General features: G+C 36.9%; 1 protein-coding gene across 2 annotated transcripts in view; it reads right to left on the bottom strand.

Moving 5' to 3' along the window:
- Positions 1-26,499, bottom strand: part of USP32 (ubiquitin specific peptidase 32) — a 223,107-nt gene that overhangs the window by 72,652 nt on the left and 123,956 nt on the right. For both annotated transcript variants that reach the window (XM_059149812.1, XM_059149813.1), the window contains exons 6-9: positions 6,309-6,440; positions 4,728-4,835; positions 2,584-2,699; positions 1,900-1,962 (exon numbers count right to left, since the gene is read on the bottom strand). In XM_059149812.1, coding sequence (XP_059005795.1) covers positions 1,900-1,962; positions 2,584-2,699; positions 4,728-4,835; positions 6,309-6,440 — 419 coding nt within the window. The remainder of the gene's footprint in view (positions 1-1,899; positions 1,963-2,583; positions 2,700-4,727; positions 4,836-6,308; positions 6,441-26,499) is intronic.

Raw genomic sequence — 26,499 nt, 5'->3', positions numbered from 1 at the left:
ACATAGGTTTGGCTGAAAGGTCTAAGTTTTATTCTAAACTATTACCATTTCATTATCATTGCTACAAGGAGATGGAGCAGCTAAATTATCTTCTTGTTAATGTTCACAGTAGAGCCAGAAGAAGAAATTACATCTTACCTAAAAACAGACAGTAATAATACCTACATATTTATCACTCAGAAAAAGGGCGTTGGAAATTGTACCTCTACCTGAGGCATTTTCTTTTCTTTTCTTTTTTTTTTAAAGATTTTATTTATTTATTTGACAGAGAGAGATCACAGGTAGGTAGAGAGGCAGGCAGAGAGAGAGAGAGAGGGAAGCAGGCTCCCCGCTGAGCAGAGAGCCAGATGCGGGACTCGATCCCAGGACCCTGAGATCATGACCCGAGCCGAAGGCAGCGGCTTAACCCACTGAGCCACCCAGGTGCCCCTACATGAGGCATTTTCTAACAGAAAACTTTCCAGGTTTCTATGCATATCAAATAGAAGTGGAGACCTTAGTTTTTAGGCAGAGAGAAGTAAATGAAGGCGAAGGCTGTATTACCACACAAAGCTTAAGTCCTGTTAAGACTCACTTCTATTATTTGTTTCTGCTGAGCATGAGTTAATAAGACTATACTGACTCCTTCTGTAACTGTGACTGAAGAAAGAAAAAAAACAAAACAAAACTGATGTCACTTATTTTTCCTAAACCTCTGTAACACCACTATGGACTATATCCAACCAATCTGGTACTTTGTACAAGTCAATATTTGAATGCAAAGGCTCAAAATAACTCAAATGTGCCTCATATATGTGCATTATTTTCAGTTTCACACAGGGTCACGAAGACATTACAGTAATATAAGCCACAGGAATAAACCTATAATAAATGTTGTCCAACTTAAAAAAAAAATCAAGAATTTACTCTTTGTAAAGCATATGCTTATTCCTGGTATTACACGATTAATTTGGGTGCCATTAAATAGCTCAGAAGAGATCTTTACCAATACTATTGGAAAAAATAATTCAGGAATGTATGCATCACCCAGACTGAGATAAAAAATCATTTCCATCAGGGTACCTGGTGGCTCGGCTGGTTAAACATCTGACTTTGGCTCAGGTCATGATTTCAAGGTCTGGGAACAAGCCCCAGGTGGAGCTCCCCATTGTTGGGATACCTGCTCAGCAGGAAGGTTGCTTGTCCCCTTGCCCCTCCCCCTGCTTGTGCCCTCTCTCTCAAATAAACAAATCTTAAAAAATTAATTTCCATCATCCCAGATATCCTGTGGTTCTTCCCAATTAATCCACCCATTCCCCAAATCACTATTCTAATACCAATCACCATTTGTTAGTTGTGCTTCTGTTTTTGAGTTTCATATACATGGAATCACACAGTAAGTATTCTTTTTTGTGTAACTTCTTTTGCTCAATGTAAGGTTAGCTCTACCATAACTTTTTTAAATGTGAAAATTAAATATTATAAACCACATATGACAAGGGCTAGGTCTATTTCATTTTTATAAAATACCTAGCTTATAAAATATAAATGTATATCTAAACACTTAATGGAGTTGTTTGAAGATGGAACGGGCTGGGCACCTGGGTGGCTCAGATCATGACCTTGGGGTCCTTGAATCGAGTCCCACTGGTCCTTCCCCCACCCCTCCTTATACTCTTTCTCTGGCACTCTCTCTCTCTCTCTCTCTAATAAATAAATAAAATCTTAAAAAAAAGAAAGAAGATGGAATGGACTATCTTTAGAGACAACTTGAAGGTACTAAACTGTAGGTCCAAATAAGCATTTGGTGGAGATGATGCAGAAGAGACTCAAATATGTATATAAGCTATATATCCTAATTCAGAATACCTGGTATTTTTAGAAAAGAATATAATTCATTCTAGTCCTGGCTAGACTCACCTTTGTGGTGTCATGTGCATTCAATATGCCTTCTACAATGTCAGATAGATCCGTATGTAACTCCTTTAAAAACAGAAATCCAAAGGAATAATTAGAAAAGAGTTATCATTTTTATTATTCAATGGCTAAAGTACAGCATATTTTGGTCAAGTATTTAAAGAATTTTTAATTTAAAAATTTTTTAAATATTAATTTTATTTTTTACAGTGTTATACATGTTATATTGGTTTCAGGTATACAATATAGTGGATCAATAATTCCATACATCACCCACTGCTCATCACCACAAAGGCTCTCCTTAACTCCTCATCACCTGTTTAATCTATTCCCCCACATCCCTCCTCTCTAGTAATTACCAGTCAAGTACATTTTTTTACCTTAATAAATAGGTGCTCAGATCTGCTTTGAAAAAAAAAAAAAATCAAGAGAATTCTGCAGTTTTATTCTTACTTTACACAATAAGTTCAGTTTATTAAATTTTTTAAGGTACATTCTCTTCCCAAATTTGTACCTTCAGCTATGAATATTTTAAGTAGTAATGCAACATAGCAACTCAAAAGTCGTAACAAATCCTTTCTCTTTCTCTCTCTTTTCAAATTCTCCACTCTATTTTCCTATTGGAATATACATGCAACAGTATGCTTAAAATCAGAACTTAACAGTATGCTTAAAATCAGAACTTACCGGGATATCATCCGTGCGGTTGTCCTTCCACACCTCTAAAAGTGCGACCACCATGTCTCTCAGTTCAACCCTGGAGAGAACTCCATCACGGTCAACATCAAACACCTTGAAGCAAACTAAAGAAAAGAAACTCTTATGGAGGGAAGTTAATTTCCTGTTCTGAAGTACAGTGCCTTTCACTGAAGCTGCCCTAGTAAAATCACTTAGTTTCTAAACAAGTATATTCTGGATTAAGTTCTCATCTGGAGTAGGCTATGATATGTTATTAAAGTCCTCTGCACTCATAGAACTTCCTGCATACTTCATGTATCCCTCTCTGAATCACTACCTGGGTCACAGAGTCTTATCCATCACCCAAATCTAGAGCTAAATTCCTTGCAAAGTTACTATCAAGAAATATTACAATACCTCACACGTTTTGAGGAGGTAATCCAAGCCTTTAAATTAATTTCTAATATTTAAAACTGATCATTGCAGAGTTAATTTTTATAATGTTGAAAATATTCCATTTATATTAAGAAGAGTAAGGTGGGGCACCTGGCACCTGAGTGGCTCAGTCAGTTAAGCGTCCGACTCTTGGTTTTGGTTCAGGTCATGATTTTAGGGTTGTGATATTGAGCACCATTTGGGCTCCACACTAAGTGGGGAGTCTGCTTGAGATTCTCTCTCTCCCCCCTCACTGGCCCTCCCCACCCCTGTTCTCTCTCACAATCACTCACTCTCTCTCGAATTTAAAAAAGGAAAAAAAAAAAAAGAATCAGTAACAAGGTGTTATAAAGATGGCCTGCTTCCACTCTGCCCCCCTAATGAAACTAAAGCACTCTCATTTTTTTTTTTTTTTTTTTGCCAAAGAACAATTTCAACTCTTCAGTGAAGTTTATATACAACATGCTAAGAATTAGAAATATCAGCACTGGGGCACCTGAGTGACTCAGTCAGTTTGGGTGTCTGACTTTGGCTCAGGTTGTGATCTCAGTGTCCTGGGATTGAGCCCTGCTCAGCAAGTAGTCTGCTTCTCTACTCAGCAAGAAGTTGGCTTCTCCCTCTCTCTCTACCCCTTCCCCAACTCCTGTACATACTCTCTTTCACACACAAAAAAATAAAATCTCTAAAAAAAGAAAAGAAATATCAGCACTTTCCTAATTACCTCCAAACAAATCATGACAGTTTTCTAACTTCTGTTAGTCCATCAGCAAAAAAGCAATTAAAAACAAATATAAGGTGATAATTAACCTCACATGAGAAGCAAAGATTTCATCGTTCTTATTTAATATTTTACTTTAATAACTAATTAATAACTTTACTGGGAACAAATAATCTACTATAAAGCCAGATTGCAGTAATGGTATATCATCAGGGAAGAATCGTAAATTTTAAAATTAAACAGTTATCTATTTCAATATACCTCCATAATAATTATGCTATTAAATCAACTGAGTGCAGCATAGTAAATATTACTAAAGAAGATAAAAATATCAAATAGCACACCCCAAATAGGTGACATTTGTGAAGCTGTATTTTAGAAAGACAACAGAAATGGTGACCCTATTAAATACAACAGAATTAGGTTCCAATTAAATGTAAATGGCTGCATTTTCTCAAATATGGTTAAGATTTAATGACATAATGTACTTATGCTTGTAAATTATGCTACAATAACATTTTAGCTAGGTTAAAAAGACCATTTTAGTCTTTAATAAAATTGTGTTCTGATCACAGATTTCATCTTACTAATAAAATATTAATGTATACAAGTGACAGAAAATGAGTTGTACTTTAAATTATGCAAGACACAAAATCCTCTATGGACTAACAGAAAGTATTTTCTAAATGCTTAACACTGTCAAATATATTGTGACTGATGTAGTTCACTTACCATGAACTGCAAATTCATCAGGAAAATCAATTCCATTAGTAATCACAAAGATCCCAAACTATTCCACAGTAAAAAAGAAGAGAAGATTGAATCCTTAGACTCACCTCAGTAAAACCTCAACATGAGGCTGGTATTTGCCAATCTGACAATATGATGAAAATTCAAGCCTTAATACACAGATGATGTTACACGGATGAATGCTAATTTTTTGTCTGTATACAGAGTTTGCAATTTTTTAATCGCTAAATTAAATGTTTAACACACTTACATTTTTGTCTTTCAGCCAGAGGTCCCCTGCAACAGGCTGATAATCCACAAGATATCTCCTTAAAATCTATGTGATTGTCACGATTTTCATCAAAAGCATTAAACAAACCTGTGAAAGAGGAAAGGACAACCTAAATCCCAGCCAACAAGCCTCCTGTTAATAATATCATGTTTATGAAAGGAGGCATGACTCCCACAAACTGGCCAAATTAAAGAAAAAAAAAAAAGTTTTCAGTAGTTCCCACTGTCTCAGGAAGTATTTTTCTCCAGGTATGACTAAAACTCAAGATCCTTGCAGAAAATACATTACAGTCTTTTAGCGTTCAGTTATATTTGCCTGTTTGTCTCTATCTTCTATCAGTTGTAACAGCTAAAAATGACAATAGTATGTAAAAAATTAAAATCAATGTAAAAAATTAAAAACTAAAAATATTGGAAATTATAATTATCCTTACTTAGAAAGATTGAGAAGAAAAAGGAAGAATGAAGGAGAAAAGCTAATGTATACACAAAGATATAACATGTTATGTAAGCTCCTATAGAGCTCCCATTAAGCAAAGAAAAATAACACACCTTATAACAAACAAAAGATATTCTGTACTGTAGTCTTCTTTGTCATAGTTTATATTTTATAAACAAATATGTAAAATCAGAAAGGGAATTATAATCCTGTGGTTTTTAACCTTTTTATAAAATACAAATAGAAAAATTCTGTCTTCAAATAAGATGATTTCTCAATATCCAATTCTAAAAAGGTAAAATCCCAATTGCACTGCTGAAGTAGGCGGAAAAGCCCAGGGCCCTATCTGCTGTGGCTCCCTCAGTAAGTACTTCTGAAGTATGCTAGGAACCTGGTGAACACAGACTGTACTTTTTAAGAATGTAATTCCTTAAAGAATAGAAAACTAAAGCTCAGGAGAGGAAAAGTGACTGGCCCAAAGTAAGAAAAATTAAACAAGGTCAGAATCAAAAACAGAATCCAAATATTCAGATTCCAAATATGATTTTTAGGATATCACCCACAATTACTCTCTGTATTCCTAATTAAAAAAAAAAAAAAAAAAAAAGTTACAGTAATGAAAAGTTTAGAGCTAGCAAGGACCTCAGAGATGGTCCAGTACAATAGTTTCTTAATCTTTTTTTGGTGCAGGGGTGGGGATGGAGTGGGGTGGATAGAGCAGTGGAAGCTTCTTAAAAAGGGGAGGCGCTTGAGGTGAGGAAGGGGTGGGGGGTTACGTGTGGAAACCTGGAGCTCTACCCAGGCGGTGGCCACCACCCTAACCCCTACACCAGAGGCTGAGATACTTCACTGCAATACAGTGACTAACTCAGTCAAATTCATTTTATATTTGAGAATATTCTGGAGCTTACCTGATTTATGCAAGGTTTCATAGGTAGAATAGGAAGCTCAAGACTACAATCTTAATTTCCCTTCTAGTTTTTTTCCACTAAGCTATTTGTAAGAAACTTGCAAACTTGTAACATTATGGTCTTTTAGAGTTAAGATATATTGATTAGAAAGAAGGGATGGCTTCAGGTATGTTTACCAAAGAACATTTATAGAAAAGAGAATGATTCCTACCTTCACTTAGAGATGGACGAATGGGTGGTGAAACCAATGGGCCAAACGTCTCTAAATCAAACCGTCCAGTCCGGGACTGAGCTTTTAGCAACCAGTAGCGTTTCTCCAGATCAATGATGTCTGATTCCTCCACTGAGAGTCAAAACAAATAAGATTATAAAACCTCAGACCTCTCTTCTAGGCAGTTAGTTTATCCTGATCATGTAACTTCCAAGGATGTATTTTAATTTCCAATTGTTAAAAATAGTAATTGCCTAAACAAAACTCTGAAAGACAAATACAGTGTATCTAAAATGGCATGAAAATTGGGGTGCCTAGGTGGCTCACTGGTTAAGTGTCTGACTCTTCATTTCAGTTCATGTCATGATCTCAGGGTCATGAGATCTAACCTGGAGTTGGGTTTCCCACTAGGCACGCAGCCTGCTTAAGATTCTCTCTTACCCTCCATAGGCCCCTCCCTCACCCCTGCTTGCACTCTAAATTAAAAATTTTTTAAAATAATAAATAAAACAGCATGAAAATTAAATCTGAATTAATATAAAAGTGGCCTCAAAATCAGAAAAAAAATATTTACAATTTCCCATTAAGTAGGTTGCTTAAATCCAACATGCAAAATAATAAAAAACTGAGACATTCCTTTTTGGCTTCTTATACCACTTTTATCCATTCTCATTTTTCATAATTTTCAATCTTTACCTTGGATTTAAAGATTCTTTTTTTTTTTTTTTTAATTCATGTTAGTTAACATTAGTGTATTAGTAGTCTGATGGAGAGACTTCAGTGACTCATCAGTTGCATGTAACACCCAGTGCTCATTACATCAACTGCCTTCCTTCATTCATGCCCATCACCTAATGACTCCATTCTCCCCACCTACCTCCCCTCCGGCAACCTTCAGTTTGTTCCCTAGAGTTAAGAGTCTCTTATGATTTGTACCTCTCTCTGTTCTTATCTTATTTCATTCCTGGCCACACTGTAATCATCCTAATAGCAGGACCCATGTCTGACTCATCCTGTCGATATGGATAAGTATCTACACAGTCAATATTTATTAATGAAAAAGAGTATGAAAAGGACTTTATAAATAATAAAAGTCAATAAACAACAGATGAGGTAGAAAAGGATTTACAATGTGATAAGTAATGGGGCATCATGAAAATGTGAATATCTTTCTCTCCTCATTCAACAGAAGATACAATAAAAAATTACAGGTAAGCTCCAGCCATTGTTGCATTTATGTATGCTTTCCCCCACCAAGGAACTAAAGTAAAATTTAGAAAGCAAGCAGGTGAGAGGCCTTCCACTGCCATGGTTTTTTGCCTACAGTCACTTTCCAGATGTTGGTAAGGTATGAGGAATCTAAGCAGTGAAATTTTAACTAAGGTAAACAGAGAGCTATAGTTCTGGGAGGTTAAGATAGCTGAAATTTGCAGGGCAGAGTACTAGAAAAGAAAGAGTTAATACAAAGAAAGAGCTCCAGCAATCTGCACAGGACTCTTGTTGAGTTTTGGGAGAATAGCAGAATAGAAAGCTTGTGTATGCACACAGTGAAATTCATTGAGGCTGGACTTGAATATGCCTAAGTTTTGACCAGCCAAGGTAGAGACACCTTCCTGAACACTGGGAGTATTCACAGATTCAGAGGGTCACACTTAACAAGAAGGGGAAAAACTAACTCCAGAATAAAGGCTACTCCAGACCCGCCCCAACAAAGCTCTTAAAAAATCCTTCAAAATGTCAAGCTGATCCAAAAGTACTTTAAATGCCTGTGAGAAGAAAACAAACTCCTTTGAAAGGGAGAATCCCCTTAACCTTAACATTCACAATGTTTAGCATCCACAAAAATATGAAACAAGCAGGAAAAAGTGATTCAAAACCAAGATAAAAATCAGTCAATACAAAAAGCCAAAGAAATAACAGACGATGTCTTTTTGTATTGACTGATTTTTATCTTGGTTTTGAATCACTTTTTTATAGTTGGTACTATAAAAAAGTACCAACCGAAACTACTAGAGATATAGAATACAATATTTGTTTTAAGATTTTATTTATTTATTTATTTATTTGTCAGAGAGAGAGAGAGAGAGCGAGCCCGAGCTAGTGCACAAGAAAGCAGAGAGGCAGGCAGAGGCAGAGAGAGAAATAGGCTCCCTGCCAAGCAAGGAGCCCGATGAGGGACTCTGTCCCAGGAACCTGGGATCATGACCCGAGCCGAAGGCAGCAGCTTAACCCACTGAGCCACCCAGGCCTCCCAATACAATATCTGAAATAAAGAAATTCACTGGAAAATTTAATAGCAGATTAAAACCTACAGAGGAAAGATATGTGAATCTGAACACCAAGCAACAGAAATGCTACCCAAATGGAAGCATAAGGAGAGAAAACAGGTGAAAAGTTACTAGAATCTTAGTGAACTATAAGATAAACTCTAACAGCACAACACACATGGGATCCCATGAAGGAACAGCAGAAAATATCTGAAATAATAATAGCTGAAAGATCCTCAAATTTAATGAAAACTATAATTCCACAAATCCCAAAGTTCAATAAACTCTGTGCAAGAAAAATTCAAAGAAAACCAAACCAAGGCAAGTCACAATCAAATTGCTAATAGAAAATGTTAAAGCAGCAACACACGGGAGCAAAACACATTACAAACAAGGGAACTAAGATAAGCAATGATTTCCCTTCAGAAACAAGGGGGCTAGAAGACAATGGAGGAAAAAAGTGCTAGGGGGGAAAAAAAAGTACTGTTAATCTCATATTCTATATCCTATGAAAATATCCTTCCCCCAAAAAAACAAAATGAAGAATTTCTTGGACAAACCAAAGCTGAGAGAATTCATCAATAGCAGAACTGCACCAAAAGGACTATTAAAGGGTGTTTTTCAGACTGAATGATGAAAACAGGAAATGCCCAGTCCCTAATTTCCATGGGGCTGATATCACAGATCATCCCAGATTTTGGGTAGGGGCTTGAATGCAGCTTTGGTTATACTGTTAGCTCCTAGTTCATGCTTTGAAAACTGAGTTCAGATTTCTATTCAGGAAAACCCAGAAACTGCTAGTTGTTGAAATTAAGGGGTCCATAAACTCCAGCCTAAAGGCCGCATGCATGTTTATATAAATAATATTTTTATTAAAACACAACCATGCCATTTATTTACATACAGTTTATGGCTGCTAATGTGTTACAAAGGCAAAACTGAGTAATTGTGATAAACAGACATATGGTCCACAAGTCTGAAATATTTACTACCTGTCTTAAAAAAAAAACACTGCCTGTGTTAGACCTTAAAACTGCAAGAACTTCAAAACTAGGAGATTTTACAAAATGAAAGTACCTGGGGACCACCACAGCCTTGAGACTGCAACCCTTCAACAGTCTGAGATTTCAAAATTGTTAGGCCATGAAACTACAAATCAAGAGATCTCTTTTCACTTTTCAACTTGCCCCCAGTCTCAGCAAGACTTCCACAGAAGAGAACTAGGTAGAAACAATTATCTTTGTATTCAGGGTCCTTTCAGACTCAAATCTGAAACAGGTTTCTCAAAGTTTGGCTGGTTTCTCCTTGTTCCCGTAAAGCTTGTCCTCAGGCAGGCTCATTCCTCTGCCAGCCTCACTTCCAATCTCAGGCTCTTGGCCCGAGATATGAAAGCACCCTACATCCCCTTGATCACTTAGGAAGGGCTTTATCCCTCTGGAGTTCAGTCTTTCTTCCTTTCTTCTCCTCTCCTTTCCTCCTCTCCACCTTTCCTTCTTTCCCTTCTAAGATTTCTTTGCATGATATGGCTTTAAAGGAGAGTATGATTTAGTTTATGTGGTGATTTCATGTTATTACAGTGGGAGTGAAGGTCTTTCATATCTTTCCACTTCCTAACCTAATGCAGAACCCTTCAATTATTACTTAACATGAATTTGAAAATTCTCACCAATGCAGTAAGACATAAACATGAAGTATAAAATTAGAAAAGAAGAAGCAAGGTTATTCTTTGCATATGAGCAGAATGCATATGAAAAAACTCAGGTTTTTTGTTTTTGTTTTTTTTCTTTTTTACAAATTAAAATTAATCTGTAGAGATACAAAATACATAAACAAAAATCAGTGCTTTTCTAGATAACATTAATAACATGTAAGAAAACATTAAAGAGAAAAATACACAAGAATAGCAATTCCCTATAAGAAATGAATATCTAAAAGTAAACTTTAAGATATGAGATTTTTATGAAGAAAATTTTATATAATAATATTAAAGGTCTGAATAAATGAAGCATACCATGGCCCCAAGTAGGGCCTTGACAGAGGCATACATGGGCTTGAACAGGGTGGTTATGTAAGACCACACTGTGAGGGTGACAGGAGTACAGATCTGAAGGAGGCCAAGGGGGCAAATGGTGGAGAAAAAAACGTTCTACACAGAGAGAACAAGGAGAGAGGCCTCTAGACAAAAGCATGCTTAGCATGCTCAAGGAAAAGAAAGAAGATCAAAGTGACTGAAGTGGAATTAGTGAGGGAGACAGCAGCAGAAGATACAGTCTAAGGAAAAATGGGGGTCAGGTTATGTAGGTCACTGTGAGGACTTTGGTTTTAAACTGTGAACCACTAGAGGGCCTGACACGGAGCAGTGACATGATGTGACTTAGAGGATTACTATTCTTCACTACCAAGTGAGAATAGCCTGGTTGGGTGAGTGGCAAGAACAGAAGTGAGATGACCAGTTAGATGTTTAATAAAAGATTTAAAATCATCAATACATGCAATTAAGAAACACTAGACAATCGATTAACAAGCACAGATGGACAATTCGTAATAATGGGGAGGGATTTAATTTCACTAATAATAAAAAAAAATCAGGGGAGCCTTAGTGGCTCAGATGGTTAAGTGTCTGTCTTCGGCTCATGATCTCAGGGTCCTGGGATCGAGCCCCATGTTGGGTTCCTCGCTCAGTGGAGAGTGTGTTTCTACCCTCTGCCTCTGCCTCCCCTACTCATCCGCTCTCTGTCTCTCCCTTTCAAATGAATAAATAAAAAAATTTTTTAAATAATTTAAAAATAAAATAAATCAGTTCAGAAGAAAAATTTAAACACAATCATGCTACTTCTCTGCTTCAAAACTTTTGAACATTCTTCCCGAAGATACTTGCATGGCTACTCCAACAGCTCCTTCAGCTCTTTATTCAAATGTCACATTCCCAGACCATCTGAACTGCACCCAACCTGAAGATACTCCTCCATGCCTTTTCCCTGCTTTACTTTGGTCCCAATATTTATCAATATCTGGCATAAATTACTTGTTTTGTTTGTTGGTTGCCTCCCCCAACTGGAACATATCTTCCTTCAGGTAAGGTCTATGGTCTGTTTTGTTCACTGCGATATTCTAAGCACTCAGAATAAAACCTGGTACATTTTGAACACTCACAGAATATTTTTTTGATGAACAAGAATTATTTGTTGAATCCAGAATATATATATTCAGAATAGTGTTAATTATGATAAAAAATGAAGATTGGTATCAGTAGGGAACCTTGGCCTCCAATAACTTACAAGTTACCTAGGAAGACAAGAACAATGTTCTCTAAATTTCCACTGCTTTCAAAGGACTCGTCCTCTATTCTTTTATAGTTTTAGCACAAATTTAGGGGGAAAACTTTTTCATTCATTAACAAGATAATTAAGAGACAGCCAAATCAACATGCATACCTGTACTGTATTTGTGTTAATATTATAGTTATAAGAAGGTGAAGGAAAACATATATTCTACCAACTTTCACAAAATTTTAAGAAAAATATTCCTTTTGCTTATTTTCATGGGGCTTCCAGGACTTAAAGCTAACGTCTCTCTATTTTCCCTTCATACTCCATATTCTGCCCTGATGTTCTCTATACCTGAAACCTAAAAGAGGTTTTTACTTTAAAGATCTAAGAGTGAAATTCTTTTGAAAGTAAAATATAGGGGCGCCTGTGTGGCTCAGTGGATTAAAGCCTCTGCCTTCAGCTCAGGTCATGGTCCCAGGGTCCTGGGATTGAGCCTCAAGTCGGGTTCTCTGCTCAGCCTGGAGCCTGCTTCCTCCTCTCTCTGCCTACCTGTGATCTCTGTCTGTCAAATAAATAAATCAAATCTTAAAAAAAAAAAAAAGAAAAAAAGAAAGTAAAATATAAAAATAAAAATAAATCTGCACTAGGAATAGAGAAAGTTGTGCACATTATTACACATCATCAGACAGAGAACTGAGATTTTGAGAAAGACCGTGTTCTAATTAACTCTGAAGCAGAACAGGTACATGGAAATGACTATACCTGCCATAGGTTAAAACAAAAAAAGGCCTTAACAGTATGTACCTGGGGTGAAGTACACTGATTCTAACTTGTCCCCATTTTACAAAGAAGAATGCTCTCTTGGAAATTTTGTAACTTGGCTATCCCTAGAATAGTCTTCTTAATCATCTATAAAATCTAGGAAAAGAGATTCTCAGAATGACAATGAAGTTATCCTGTATTTTGGCATTTAAAAAGAACTAATTACTGATTAATTATTAAAAGTAACTATGAACAACTGAGTTGTAACTGAGTTACAACTGAATGACAAAGTTATAACATGTTTTCAAAAGTTAAAACTAAAAATACTAGTAATACTAATATAATTTTTAAAGATTTTATTTATTTATTTGACAGAGAGAGATCACAAGTGGGCAGAGAGGCAAGCAGAGAGAGAGAGAGGAGAAAGCAGGCTCCCTGCTGAGCAGAGAGCCCGATGCAGAACTCGATCCCAGGACCCTGAAATCATGACCTGAGCCGAAGGCAGAGGCTTAACCCACTGAACCACCCAGGTGCCCCTAATTTAATTTTTAAATTAAAAAAATATATATTTACATGAGAGAGAAAGCAAGCACAAGCAGGAGGAGGGGCAGGGAGAGAGGGAGAAGTAGATTTCCCACTGAGCAGGGACCAGATGCTTGGTCCTAGGAATGAGAGATCATCTTAGCTGTAAGTCACGCTTAACTGACTTAGATACCTTTTGACTTAGCGCCAAAATTTTTAAATTTATATTACTTGCTTTCACTAGACTAGTGATATATTTTGTTACATGAAAAATTATTTAAAATATAGGTAATCAAAAAAAGGAAAAAGAAAAAACATATAATTGTATGTTCTCATATAACTATATATATTTGAACATACATGTATTTATTTACTTAAGGATTTATTTGTTTTAGAGAGAGAAAGAGAGAGAAAGAGCATGAGCATGGGGAGGAAAAAAGGGAGAAGAAGAGAGAGAGTCCCAAGCAGACTCCTTGCTGAGCTCGGGGGCTCGAGCCTACAACCCTGAGATCACGATCTGAGCCAAAATCAAGAGTCTGACACTTAACTGACTGAACCACCCAGTTCAGGCACTCCTGAATGTACATGTATTTAAACTAAATGTCACCTAGGTTGTATGGGAAGATTATTTCCAATACTTTCATTGTATCATCTATACTACTATAGGATTTCTCAAAGTATAGAAAATCATTGTTCACAGATTCAAATCATCAATGGGCTAAATTTTTAAAAAATTTACATCAAAATCATCAAGACTGAGATACAAAAAAGATAAAATTTTCATACAAGAGTACACATTTCTTCTTAATTAAATACTGAATATACTACATTGTAACCTTCTGATGAATCAATCTTTGAAAGGATCCAATCATTTTGAAACAGGAAATAATTTTTTAAATATGCAGAACTTCTAATGAGCATGTAACTTTCGATTTTTTAAAACAGATTTTTTCAACTTCAAATACCTAGACAACTGAATTTAATAAAATGGAATGTTTAAAAATTTAACTCCTCTCAGTGGGGAATCTGCTTCTCCCTCTGTCCACTCTCATGTGGACACTCTCTTTCTTCCTCTCTCAATAAACAAATAAAACTTAAAAAAAATAAAAATTTAACCATAAGGAGAGAAATCACAGGAGTCTGATAAATTAAGACAGGACTACTGTTTCCTTTTCCAAAGTTAGATATCTGTTCACTCTATTTATAATATATAAAAGAAAACCCTCTTCTGTTTCTCCAGAGAAACAGCTTTCTCAAATTCTAAACTTTCTTCCAAGTAATAGATCTACTACATAAAAAATCTGATCCTGAAACAAAACAAGAAAGACAGCAGCCTTGACAGAAACTGTTCTTATTCTGTAATTCTTGGTACTGAGCATATGTTCAATAAGAACTTCTGATTAACTGGTGTCTACACAATACACTAAATTAGAAAATTACATTAACTGCCTTTCAATTTTTTTTTTCATTTTTAAAAACTTTATTAATCTCCTTTAAAAACACAATTTCTTTGCTTAAGGAGAAACGTGGAAAGACATATAGAAGATATTTAAAAGAAAAAAAAATGATCAGGATCAGACAGTCATGGTCAATTAAAACTATGCTTTACAGTTCCCTTTCAAGCTTATGTGATCTGTTCACATTCTGGTTACAGACTGCATGCAAGTCATTACCGAATACTTGCCAAAAGCAAGCTAAAGTAAATTATGTGTATTAGTATTACCCAAACATTTTACATGAATTGGCAGCTGAATTCCTGGGAAGAAGGAAGGGAACTAACTTTATTTTCACTTAAGGAAGTTAAAGGTTATGACTGCAGTAATTACTCTACTTGGAATTCCTAGGTCAATCCCAAACTTACACTTTACTAGTTAAATAGGATTGAATTTATCACCCACCTACAGGTATAATTTTTTCTGGTTCACAACAGCAGCACACCATACTCCCAGCATTCTAAACAATTCCTGGCCTACACTTTGGGCCATCCTAATGAAGTCTCACCTTACCAGAGGCTGCAGCTGCAGAAATAGGTCTTTAAGGCCAGAGCTGGATTCTCATTTAAAACAGAACAAAAAAAAAAAAACCAGGCAAAATATTCAAGTATTTTCAAACAGTAACACAGTTCTTTAACACTGTTGAGGAAGCAACCTGTTCACAAACGCAATGACCTTCTGAGATCTACTTAAAACGGCTATAAGGGCTGTAATCCTTACGTCCTGTACAACCAGATAAGAGGATAATGAAGAAGGGACAAGCAGATTTACTAGGGGTTTATGGTCAAGGAATCACTGAAGTACTTTTTTTCTTATCGAAAGAAGGTGCTAACAGTACCAACTAAAATGTGGCAAGGGAATATAATAATAATGCTAAAATAGAGACAGTATAAATTTAAGTTTGATACGAAAAGAAAAATGATCAAAATGAATTCCATCGCCCTAAAATTAGCCCAAAATACTACATTAATTACCTCAAAATCCAGATTCTACTACTAAAAAGAAATTAGACTTAATAGGCTTATTCATTCTTATGTTACATTTTAAGGAAATCCCAAAAACTCATTCTTGGTTTATTTAGAGAGATATTTTACAAGAAAGAATAAGCACAGGGACACCTGGGTGGCTCAGTCAAGCACGTGTCTGACTCTTGATCTCAGCTCAGGTCTTGATATCAGGAATGGGAGTTCAAGTCCCATGCTGGGCTCCACAGCTGGGCTGGGAGCCTACTTAAAATAACTAAAAAACAACAACAACAATAAAAAAAAAAAAAAAAAAAGAAGAAGAAGAAGAAGGGAAGGGGAGGGGAGGGAAGAGGAAGAAAGGGCAAGGAAAGGGGAAGAGTGGGGAGAAAGGAAAGGAAGAAAGAAAGAGAAAAGGAAATCAAGAACACACATTTTCTGCCAAAAATATAGCTAAATTATATGAAAATATAATCAACATTAAAGAAAATATCTCATTTTTAAAACACAGTTCTTAAAATCCTAGTTCTTCTACTGCCCATTTCACTATTGGTAAATATACAATCATTCAAGGATCTTGCCTGGATCAAATGAAATTAATTATTGAAGAGATATAAAAAATAATCATTGCAAGTATCTCAAGAGGGGGGGGAAACGGAAATTGGAAAAGTGAATCTGCAAAGACTGCCTGAAGTGAGTCTGAAGGAGATGGAGCACCACAACCACAATAACCACATGACCAACTCCTTTTATCTATAATTACAAGCTACTCATAAAAGATTGGAGAATAACAAAAGTGCATGTCAATAAACTGTCTTCATCCCAGTTTGGCACCGATTAGCCATCTGATCCTGAGAGAGGGTCTTTAACTTCACATAGCCTTCGCTTCCTCATCTTTAGAATACGGATAAAATGAACCTCAGAGAGAGCACGAGGATTAAACAAGATAATATACACAGAGTACACATAGTACCTCCTCCAGTAAGTGCTCAATCTGTACTAATGATGAATTATCAGGAAGAGAAATTAAGAAAACAGTCCGATTTATATATGACCATTAAAAAGAATGAAATATCTAGGGATTAAATTTAATCGAGCAGAGAGGAGACTTATACTCTGAAAACTGGAGGGCCTTCTTTAAGTATGATGTCTGGACTCCCTTCTCTATTTTCTCTGTATCTATTACAGGTTTTTGGTTTGTGATTACCATGAGATTCATATATGTAACACCCAAATATGTATACAGTAATCTATTTTAAGTTTGTGGTCATGTATGTTCAAATGTATTCTAAACACACGACATTTTTACCATCTGTCCCCACATTTATGTTTTTGATGTCATATTTTATTTTTTATTCTGAGTATCCCTTAACTAATTATTGTAGAAATAGGAGACTTTATTTACTACTTTGTCTTTTCACCTTCATACTAGCATTATAAGCGATTGTACTACTTTTACTATATTTTTGCTTTTACCAGATGTTTTTCTTTCATAATTTTCTTACTTCTAGTCATGGCCTGTTCTTTCCCACTTAAAGAAGTCCCTTTAATGTTTCTTATAAGGCCAGTTTAATGGTGATAATTCCCCTTAACTTTTGTTTGGGAAATCTGGGAAACAATCTGTCCTTTTATTCTGAGTGATAACCTTGCTAGGTAGAGTATTCTTAGTTATAGATTTTTTTCCCTTATAACACACTGAACATATCATGCTTCTCCCTTTTGGCCAGCAAAGTTTTTCTTTCTTTCTTTTTTTAAAAAAGATTTTATTTATTTGACAGAGAGAGAGAGAGAAAGACAGCAGGAGAGGGGAACACAAGCAGGGGGAGTGGGAGAGGGAGAAATAGACCTCCTGCAGGGCAGGGAGCCCCAGGCAGGGCTCGATCCCAGGACCCCAGGATCATGACCCGAGCAGAAGGCAGACACCCAACAACTGAGCCACCCAGGCACCCTGGCCTGCCAAGTTTCTGCTGAAAAATCAGCTCATGGTCTCATGGGGGTTCTCTCGTATTTGCTCTTACTGCTTTTAAGTTTCTCTCTGATCTTTAATTTTTGACATTTAGGCAGGGGGCAGAGGGAGAAAAGCAGACCCCCCCCCCCCCCCCCACTGAGCACAGAGCTTACCACAGGGATTAGTCTCATGACCTTGAAATCATGACCTGAGCCAAAACCAAGAGTGAAATGCTTACCTGTGCCATCCAGGTGCCCCTAATTTTTGACATGTTAATTACTGTCTTTCTTCCTGTGGATCTCTTTGGGTTTATCTTGTTTGGCACTCTGATTCCTGGACCTGAATGTTCTATTTCCTTCCCAAGATTTAAGTTAAGTTTTCCGCTTTTATTTCTTCAAAAATATTTCTCATATTTCTCTCTCCCTTCTCTTTTTCAGACCCCCCATAATGCAAATATTAATATGCCTGATGTTGTCCCAGAAGTCCCTTAAACCATCCTCATTTTTAATCATTCTTTTTCCTTTTTGCCGTTCAGCTTGGGTGGTATCAACCACTCTCTCTTCCAGATTCTGATCCATTTTTCTGCATTATTAATCTGCCACTGATTCCCTTTAGTGTATTTTTCATTTTGGTTATTATATTCCTCACCTCTGAGTGGTCCTTTTTTATATCTTCTAGCTCTTTGTTGATGTTTTCACTGTGTTTATCCATTCTTCACCTCAGTTCGGTGAGCATCTTTATTACTTTTGTCTTTATCAGGTAGATTGTTTATTTCTTTTTCATTAGTTCTTTTTCTGAGGTTTCATCTTGTTTTTTCATTTGGAACATAGTCCTATGTCTCCTCATTCTACCTGTGTTTGTTTCCATGTATGAGATAAGCCACATCTCCTAGTTTTGGAGGAGTGACCTTACGTACAACATATCCTATGGGGGCCCAGAAGCACAATCCCCCTGGTCATCAAAACCAGGTATCTCCTGGTATCCCCTCCAAGGGTATCCCCTCCCCTCTGTGGGTTGTGTGTGCCTTTCTATTGTGACTGGGCTGTGATGGCTGCAAGTACACTGTTAAGTAGGAGTGTCCCTAGCATGACTGGCTGAAATGACCAGATGCAGCTGCTACCAGCACACTAATGCGTTGGGCTGACTCTCTGGACTGGAAGTCAGTTTGGGGTTGCTGGTCCAGACCATACCCACACATTGCATGCAGAATGGCAGGTCGTCTTGGTGGAGGACACCCAATGGTGCTGTGAGGTAGGAGCCATTTGAGGGGGGTATGTGAGATAAGCTGAGAAGCTGTTTGAGAAAGTCGCCTGCTTGAGGGGGGAAACAATTTAGGGGTGCAGGAATGTTGGGGCATGGTGAGTGGTACTAACAAAGCAGATGGAGAATGTCAGAAATGGTACCTACCAGCACCAGGCCAGCTAGGTGGGAGAGTAAGAAAAATGGCACCTACCTGCATTTCTGTTTCAAGATAAAGTTCCTACAAAGCCCTGCCCCTTCAGCACATGCACTAAAAAAGACAAATAAATCTTCATATATGACCCAGGAACTTTTCAAACTCCTGCCTCTTGGAGTGAGTGCATCTGTGCACAGACTACTTTTAAGGGTAGAATTTCGGGTTTCAACAGCTCTTCTGGAGTTAAGCTATGCTGAGGCCTTTTGGGAGCTCATCTTCCCAGTGCAGGTTCCCAGGGTGGGGATGTCCAATGTGGGGCTTGAAATCCCTTGCTCCCCAGGGAGGACTTCCACATTTGTGATATCCCTTCTGCTTAAGGGTTACCACACTGGGGGTGTCATTCCTGACTGTATCATATCTCTGTGCCCCCTCCTACCTATCTCAAGTGGCTTTTTCTTTATATCTTTAGTTGTGGATTAGCTGTTCTGCTAGTCTTCAGGTCATTCTAAGAAAGAGTAGTTCTATATGTAGTTGGCAGTTTTGGTGTGTCTATGAGAGGAGGTAAGCCCACAATCTTTCTACTCTACCATCTTAATCTTCTTCAGATCTCATCATAGGTATTTAAATAGCAAATCATGATAGAAAAATGTAACAGCCCTAATAAAAATTTTATTAAGATCTACTCAAATATTAAAAATTTAACTTTGTGCTAAAGTTCCAATTCACTTTCTTAAATTAAAAAAAAGGTAACAATAATTTGGAATTTGCAGTTCTGAAAAATGTACTTGCCATGACAAAATCTAAAATCTTGTATAAATCAGATCAGTTAATTATTCTAACTCTGTATTGAATACAAATAGCTCCCCAGTTTCCTTTGTGATTTGCATAAAAGAGAACAGCATTTGATTAAATATGGAAGTGTGTTCAATTTACTGTAACTTCAAATTTTACTTTATAATTGTATGTGCAAAAGTGATTAAAGGCATCTACACTCTAATATAAATGTTATTTACAAGTGAAAATTTTTAATTCCTTTTTGTTTCCTAGATACCTTGGCTCATTACACATATTTAAAAGGAATCACTGATGCTTTAAAATAAATATTTTCTGTCTACTTACAAATCAGTTAATAACACTCTACTTTTTATCACAAGTTTCCACATTCAGGATACATTATTTGAAAAGTTTAATGTGCCAAATATTCTTCAAGTAGGAGAGCTGGCAAAGAATTCAATTGCAAGTTGCTTACCCAGAAAATGAGAATTTATAGATACTATGATGAACCATAGCTATCAGAATGTAAATCTACCCATGTCAGAATGTATAAATGAAATTTAGCAGTAATTCTGACTTTGTGATAATGACTTCACAGTAAGGGGTGCCTAGGTGGCTCAGTGGGTTAAAGCCTCTACCTTCGGCTCAGGTCACCATCCCAGAGTCCTGGGATAGAGTCTCACATCGGGCTCGCTCTTGGCTCCATAGGGAGCCTGCTTCCCTCTCTCTCTCTCTCTGCCTGCCTCTCTGCCTACTTGTGATCTCTAAATAAATAATTTAAATAAATTAAATAATTTAAATAAATCTTTAAATTAAAAAAAAAAAAGAAAAAGAAAAAAAAGACTTCATAGCTTCATAGTAAGCCGCATGAAGAAAGTAGCTATCTGGTGAAGCCCATACCCACTGAGTTGTCTGTTCCACTGGTTTATGCTGGTTCTTTGTTTCTATGAATTGTAAAATAAAAAAAAAAACTTAGAAGAAAAAGACTTTCTTCCCACAGATGTGGATGAGTTCATTTTAATACCGATCTACAACCCTCTATTATAAAATTACTGGCTTCTAAAACAATTACTCCCTGGAGATAATGGGGTGAAGCTCACTGACATTTGCAAGTGAAGTGTTCAGTGATACAAGAGGATGCATAGTCATCGTAAAGCACCAATTCCAGAACAGGCACCGAGCTGAGTCCTTTAAAATAAGTATTATGTCATGTCCGCCTAAAGGGTAGAACAACATGCCACCCCCAATATGTCACTTTGGCATAAGGATTCTATTGAGTTGAAAGTAACTGAGAAGAAACAGGTAAGAGAAAAGCTCTCTGCAAACTACCCCGCCCCCCATTTACTTAATTTGTAAAAGCGTCCTCCCTGCCCCTTTATCAGGAAGGACAGAAGTAATCACCAGAGACTAGTCTAGATCCTTACCAACATGGAGATTGCACTAGATAAATGAATCTACATAACAGATCTTACTAAGCAGCCCTACCTACTACTCGTTTCTCCAAAAATTTGCCTTCCTATAATTTGCCACCTCTAGAAGCTCAAAGTCAATGCCTGGCATGTCTTTATATGAATGTTTCCCTTTGTCTTGTCCCTTCTCTACAAAATTACTGGTCTTTGCCAAGATGCAATATAAATTCAAATTCTAACCACCTGTTTCAGTTCTTCACAATGAATACTCCCATGCATAAGCTATGTTAATAAACTTATGTTTTTTGCTTATTACCCACCTTTTGTCAGTCCAATTTAAAGGGCCCCAGCCAATGAACCCAAGACGGGTAGAGGAAAGAAGTTTTCCTCCCCTACATGCCATGAACTTAACTGTACCATTTTCCCTTCTTTCCAGAGGAGGAAAAAGAAGTTCAGGGAGATTAAATAAATTTCCCACACTTACATAAGTGATAGGGCCAGTGTCTGACTCAGAGTCTGAAGAACTCCTAAACATCCTATCAGTATTTCTCAAAATGTAGTTCATGGTCCACCTACGTGAGAATTACTTTAGATGTCTATTCAAGTACATAGTCCTAAGGCCCACTGAATAACAATTATTACCACAGAACCAGGAACCTGCACTTTTAATACCTTCTCCAAAATAATTCTAATGCTCAATAAAGACTGGTAACTACCAATATACCATAGTAGCTTTATATTTGATTAATTTTTTTATTTTGATGTATTCCTCTTATAAGACACAAGGATATGACCTAATTCAACTAAGATGCCAGCAATTTAAAATGTTATAAATAACTGAAAAAATTTAAAGCATACCATTTCTCCAGGCTTTTACCATACACTACTTATTTCTATGGCCACCAGGGAAATCAATGGGCACACTACAGGGGCAGATAAAATAATTAGTTCAGATAATAATTCCCTCCTATTTATAGTAAGCTGATCCTCCATGTGCCTTAATGCTAATCAATTTTGTATTTCACATCATTTATCGAAGAGTTTCAGAAGGAAGATCTTAGAACCAACTTCGTACCCTTCAGCAGTTATATTTATAAATATTATAATTCATTCCCCCCCAAATATGGCATGTCTTTATATGAATGTTCAAATACTATGAGACTTTTGAACCTTTAAAAAAAAAAATCCGTTTATTTGAGAGAGAGCAAGAGAAAGAACACGGTGGGGGGGGTGGCAGGGAAAAGCAGACTCCCTGTTGAACAGGGAGCCCTACATGGGGCTCCATCCCAGGACCCTAGGATCACCAGGACTCAGGATCATGATGTGAGCCACAAAGGCAGTCACTTAATCGACTGAGCCACCCAGGCGCCTGAAACTGCTGAACCTTATTCAAACATGATGCTGGCCTTTCTCCTTGGCATAGGTTTAGTGCTATAATCCTAAAATAGCATATACCCCCGCTCACTTCTGGGGAAATCAAACATGTAAATCACACTTAGAAAGGAGACTGTTAGTGACTGAAAATTTTTCAATACTGGCCAGTCCAATAACATGCATTTAGTCCATTGTACTACGAACTCAAAGATGAAATGGACAAGAACCTTGTCCTCCAAGGACTTGTAACTTCTGGGGGGGGGGATCAAAGCCATTTTCAAATGTCTCTAAGGTAAGGCAAAAAGCATCTTAATTGCTTTAATTAAATGTAAAATGTGCAAGAATGCAAATGGAAAGTAATTAATTCAAACTGAAGAAAATGGAGAAAGCATGAAGAAAAAGAAAGCATACGAACTGGGCTTTGAGGACAATGTATTTCAATTGTCAAGGGCTGAAAGATGAAATACAATCTTAATTGAAGGAATATTAGGAGTGATGTATAGGGTAGCTGTAAAAGCTCATGGGGGTATAGTTATGGAAGACTGAGCAGTGCTCTGGGGATGAAGCACAGAACATATGTAAGGAAAAATGAATACGGATAATTAAGAATAGGAAACTAAGAGACTTTAGAGCCACACTAAGAAGCCTACACTTTGTTCTATAGAACATTAAGACTCCTCAAAGATTCTGGAGCAGGGAGAGTTTATATTTTTTAATGTAAACTAAACAACAACAAACACAACAAATTTGTCCTTTATTCTTTCCTAGCATTAACAGATAAATAAGGACAAATATTGCAATGATGGCAACAGGAAAGAAAGATGTAAGAAATATGGCTAAGACTGATAGGATCTAATGTGAAGCCTGACAAGGAAAAGTCAAAATTAATCTCAAATTGGATGACTGGAATTACAAATACTATTAACCACGACAGAAGAGACAGGAGGAAGAACACATTGTTTGCTTTCCAAACCTTTAGGTGGGTTGAAAGCAAGGAAACGTGAATCTGATTTTACATACGAGATTAAGATGTTAGAATATACGTCGTTTTAAAAAGGAACAACAGGGGCACCCGGTGGTTTAACTGGTTAAGTGTCTGTCTTGATCTGAGCTCTGGTAAGAGTAAGAGTAAGAAATGAAAAGAAAAAGAATAAGAAAAACAAAACAAAACAAAAAAACCAGTAGGCCCCAAATGGAGTCACCTGTGCTGAGCCTCGCGCAGCAAACAAAGATTTAATATCTAATCTAACTGTAGTTTCACCCTCTTCCAGAATTGACCTTTAACCAGTCAATCTGGAATTACCTGATCAGCACCTGACAGACCCCTGCCATTCCCCCAAAAGAAGATGACCTTACCTGAAACAATCTAACAATCCACTCTGTTTTAGAAACTCCATCCTCCTATCCCTACTCCCACTTCCTTCTGCCTATAAAGGCCTTTCATTTTTTTTACAATTCCTCAGAGCTCCTATTTGCTAGACGGGATACTGCTGAGCTCATGATTTGAATAAAGCCAATTTGATCTTCAAGTTTACTCAGCTGAATCTTGCCTTCCACTAATATTCAGGAGACACTGATTAAAATGATATAGAGTTTGAGATAAGCAAGACCAGAAAACTTCATCAATCACCTGCAGGGGCACCTGAGTGGCTCACTGGGTTAAAGCCTCTGCCTTTGGCTCAGGTCATGATCCCAGGGCCCTGGAATCGAGCCCCGCATCAGGCTCTCTACTCAGCGGGGAGCCTGCTCCCTCCTCTCTCTGCCTGCTTCTCTGCCTACTTGTGATCTCTGTCTGTCAAATAAATAAAATCTTAAAAAAAAAAAAAAAAAAGTATCACCCACAGAGATATGATGGATAGGCAAAGCAATGGAAATGGCTGTAGTGAAATAAAAGCATGCACATCATCTAAGAAGAAAATAGGGCCAAAGGTGAACCCATGAGAAATAACTTACATTTAAATGGTAGAAGAAAAAGGAGAGCAGTAAAGAAAACTCAAAAAAAAAAAAAAAAAAAAAAACTCCACAAAAAAAACAGAACCCAAACAATAACAAAAGCGAGGAAACTACAATGTTTCAAAAGCCAAAAAAGAGAATTTCATGAAAACTGAATGGTCAATAGTGCTAAAATGCGGCAGTGAGATATGAGTAGATACAATGACCCTAAGAAGAAATCACTCAGTTTAGAAATTAGAAGGCCATTATTACAGGTAAAACAATGCATCTACATTAATATTTGCTTTAAATAATTCAAGATAAATATTTTTAACAAGGCAAAGGAATTATAACTTTCAAACACTATTAAAAATTTAAGAAATCTTCCCAAATGATAAAAAGCTAAATAGAAAAGATCACTTTCAAATAAAAATGGAACCACATAATGGGATAACATTTTTAACATTTTGAAAATTATTCTGACTGAATTTAAGTAAATCTGTAATCCGTAATACTACAGTGCTTTCCAAAATAAGGAATAAGCAGCATTTGCATCTGCAAAGTATGTCAGACCTAATTTAACCTCAAGAAACTGACAAAAAGGGGGCGCCCCGGTGGCTCAGTGGGTTAAAGCCTCTGCCTTTGACTCAGGTCATGATCCTGATCCCAGGGTCCTGGGATCAAGCCCCACATCAGGGAAATCTCTGCTCAGCGGGGAGCCTGCTTCCCTTCCTCTCTCTCTGCCTTCCTCTCTGCCTTCTTATGATCTCTGTCAAATAAATAAATTAAAAAAAAAAAAAAGAAAGAAAGAAAAGAAACTGACAAAAAGACTTTCTCCTTGACCACACTTTAGTCCTGCTTCTTTGAGGCCTCCTTTCTACTAGGCCTCCAACTTGGCCCCCAACCAGTCTTCAGATCCAGTCTTAGCAAAGAATCCTGCCAAGTTGTCTGCCTACCCTTGATATCTGATCAAGTTCCTCAAACCCCACCTTTGATGTGTAAGTTCTTGGCTTGCCTTTAGGAAGAATTCCCCTTACCCTTGACATCTCCTCTGACCACCTCACCTCACTCCCTGGCTACAGCTCCTTATCTGTCCCTGTTTTGACCCATCTCTCTCTAGACTACTAGAGAGACTACAGACTACTGTAGAAGTCTTGGATTTAAGTCTTCCTTATTACTTTAACAAGTGTCAGAATAATTTTTTCTTTAACACAAATCATTAAAGGGGAGTACTCACACTCTTAGTCAGTATTAACAGAAAAATAATTTACCATACAATCAAATATGAAACCAAAAGTTCAGCAAAATATACATAATACTAACAATTTAAATATTAATGTTAAGTTAGAGCTTACTGTGAGTGTAAAAAAAAAAGTCCCTAATTTTTTATGCAAAACAATTTTTTTAAAGAGGCTTCCTATCAAAAGTAAAGACAAGGGCACAGAAAAGTAGTAAAATCAAGTTCATTGCCTATTCATGCCAGAATCTGTTGGAACTTCTGGTAAGAATGGAATGAAAATGGGCAGAAAAGTAGCTGCTGTATAATTAATAACCAGTCCTAAGTTCCATAAAGCAACAGATAAAAACAGTACTTGACACCCAAGGTACCCTATTCAGTCAACAAATACTTATTTTTAAGGCTTGGCACAGAGGGAGAGAGAGGAAAGAATAATATAGATTCTATGATTTAAGAGAGATGACATGTACACAGGCTCCCCACTGGGCATGGAACCTGCTCAGTAGTCTCTCTCTCCTTCTCCCTCTGCCCCTTCCTCACCCCGCATGGAACCTGCTCAGCAGTCTCTCTCTCCTCTCTCTGCCCCTTCCTCACCCCCACTCTCACTGTGTCTTTCTCTAAAAAAAGAGAGATGACATGTGCACATAAATAGAATGCTATAAATAATTATAATAAAAGGTGGAAATTGGTAAGCTCATCCAAGAAGGGTACAAAAAAGGTGTTATGATAGTTCAGAGGAATGACAGATGATTTCCCACAGTAGGGAAAGAAAAGGTTTCATGGAAACAAAGGGGCATGTGATTTAAGTCTTCAAAGATGACTAGGATTTATGGAGAGAAGGAAAGG

This window comes from Mustela lutreola, chromosome 15 (genome assembly GCF_030435805.1).
Source record: "Mustela lutreola isolate mMusLut2 chromosome 15, mMusLut2.pri, whole genome shotgun sequence".
Classification (NCBI taxonomy): Eukaryota; Metazoa; Chordata; class Mammalia; order Carnivora; family Mustelidae; genus Mustela; species Mustela lutreola.
The sequence above is the reverse complement of the archived record's forward strand: the minus strand, read 5'-3'. Positions and strand labels throughout refer to the sequence as shown.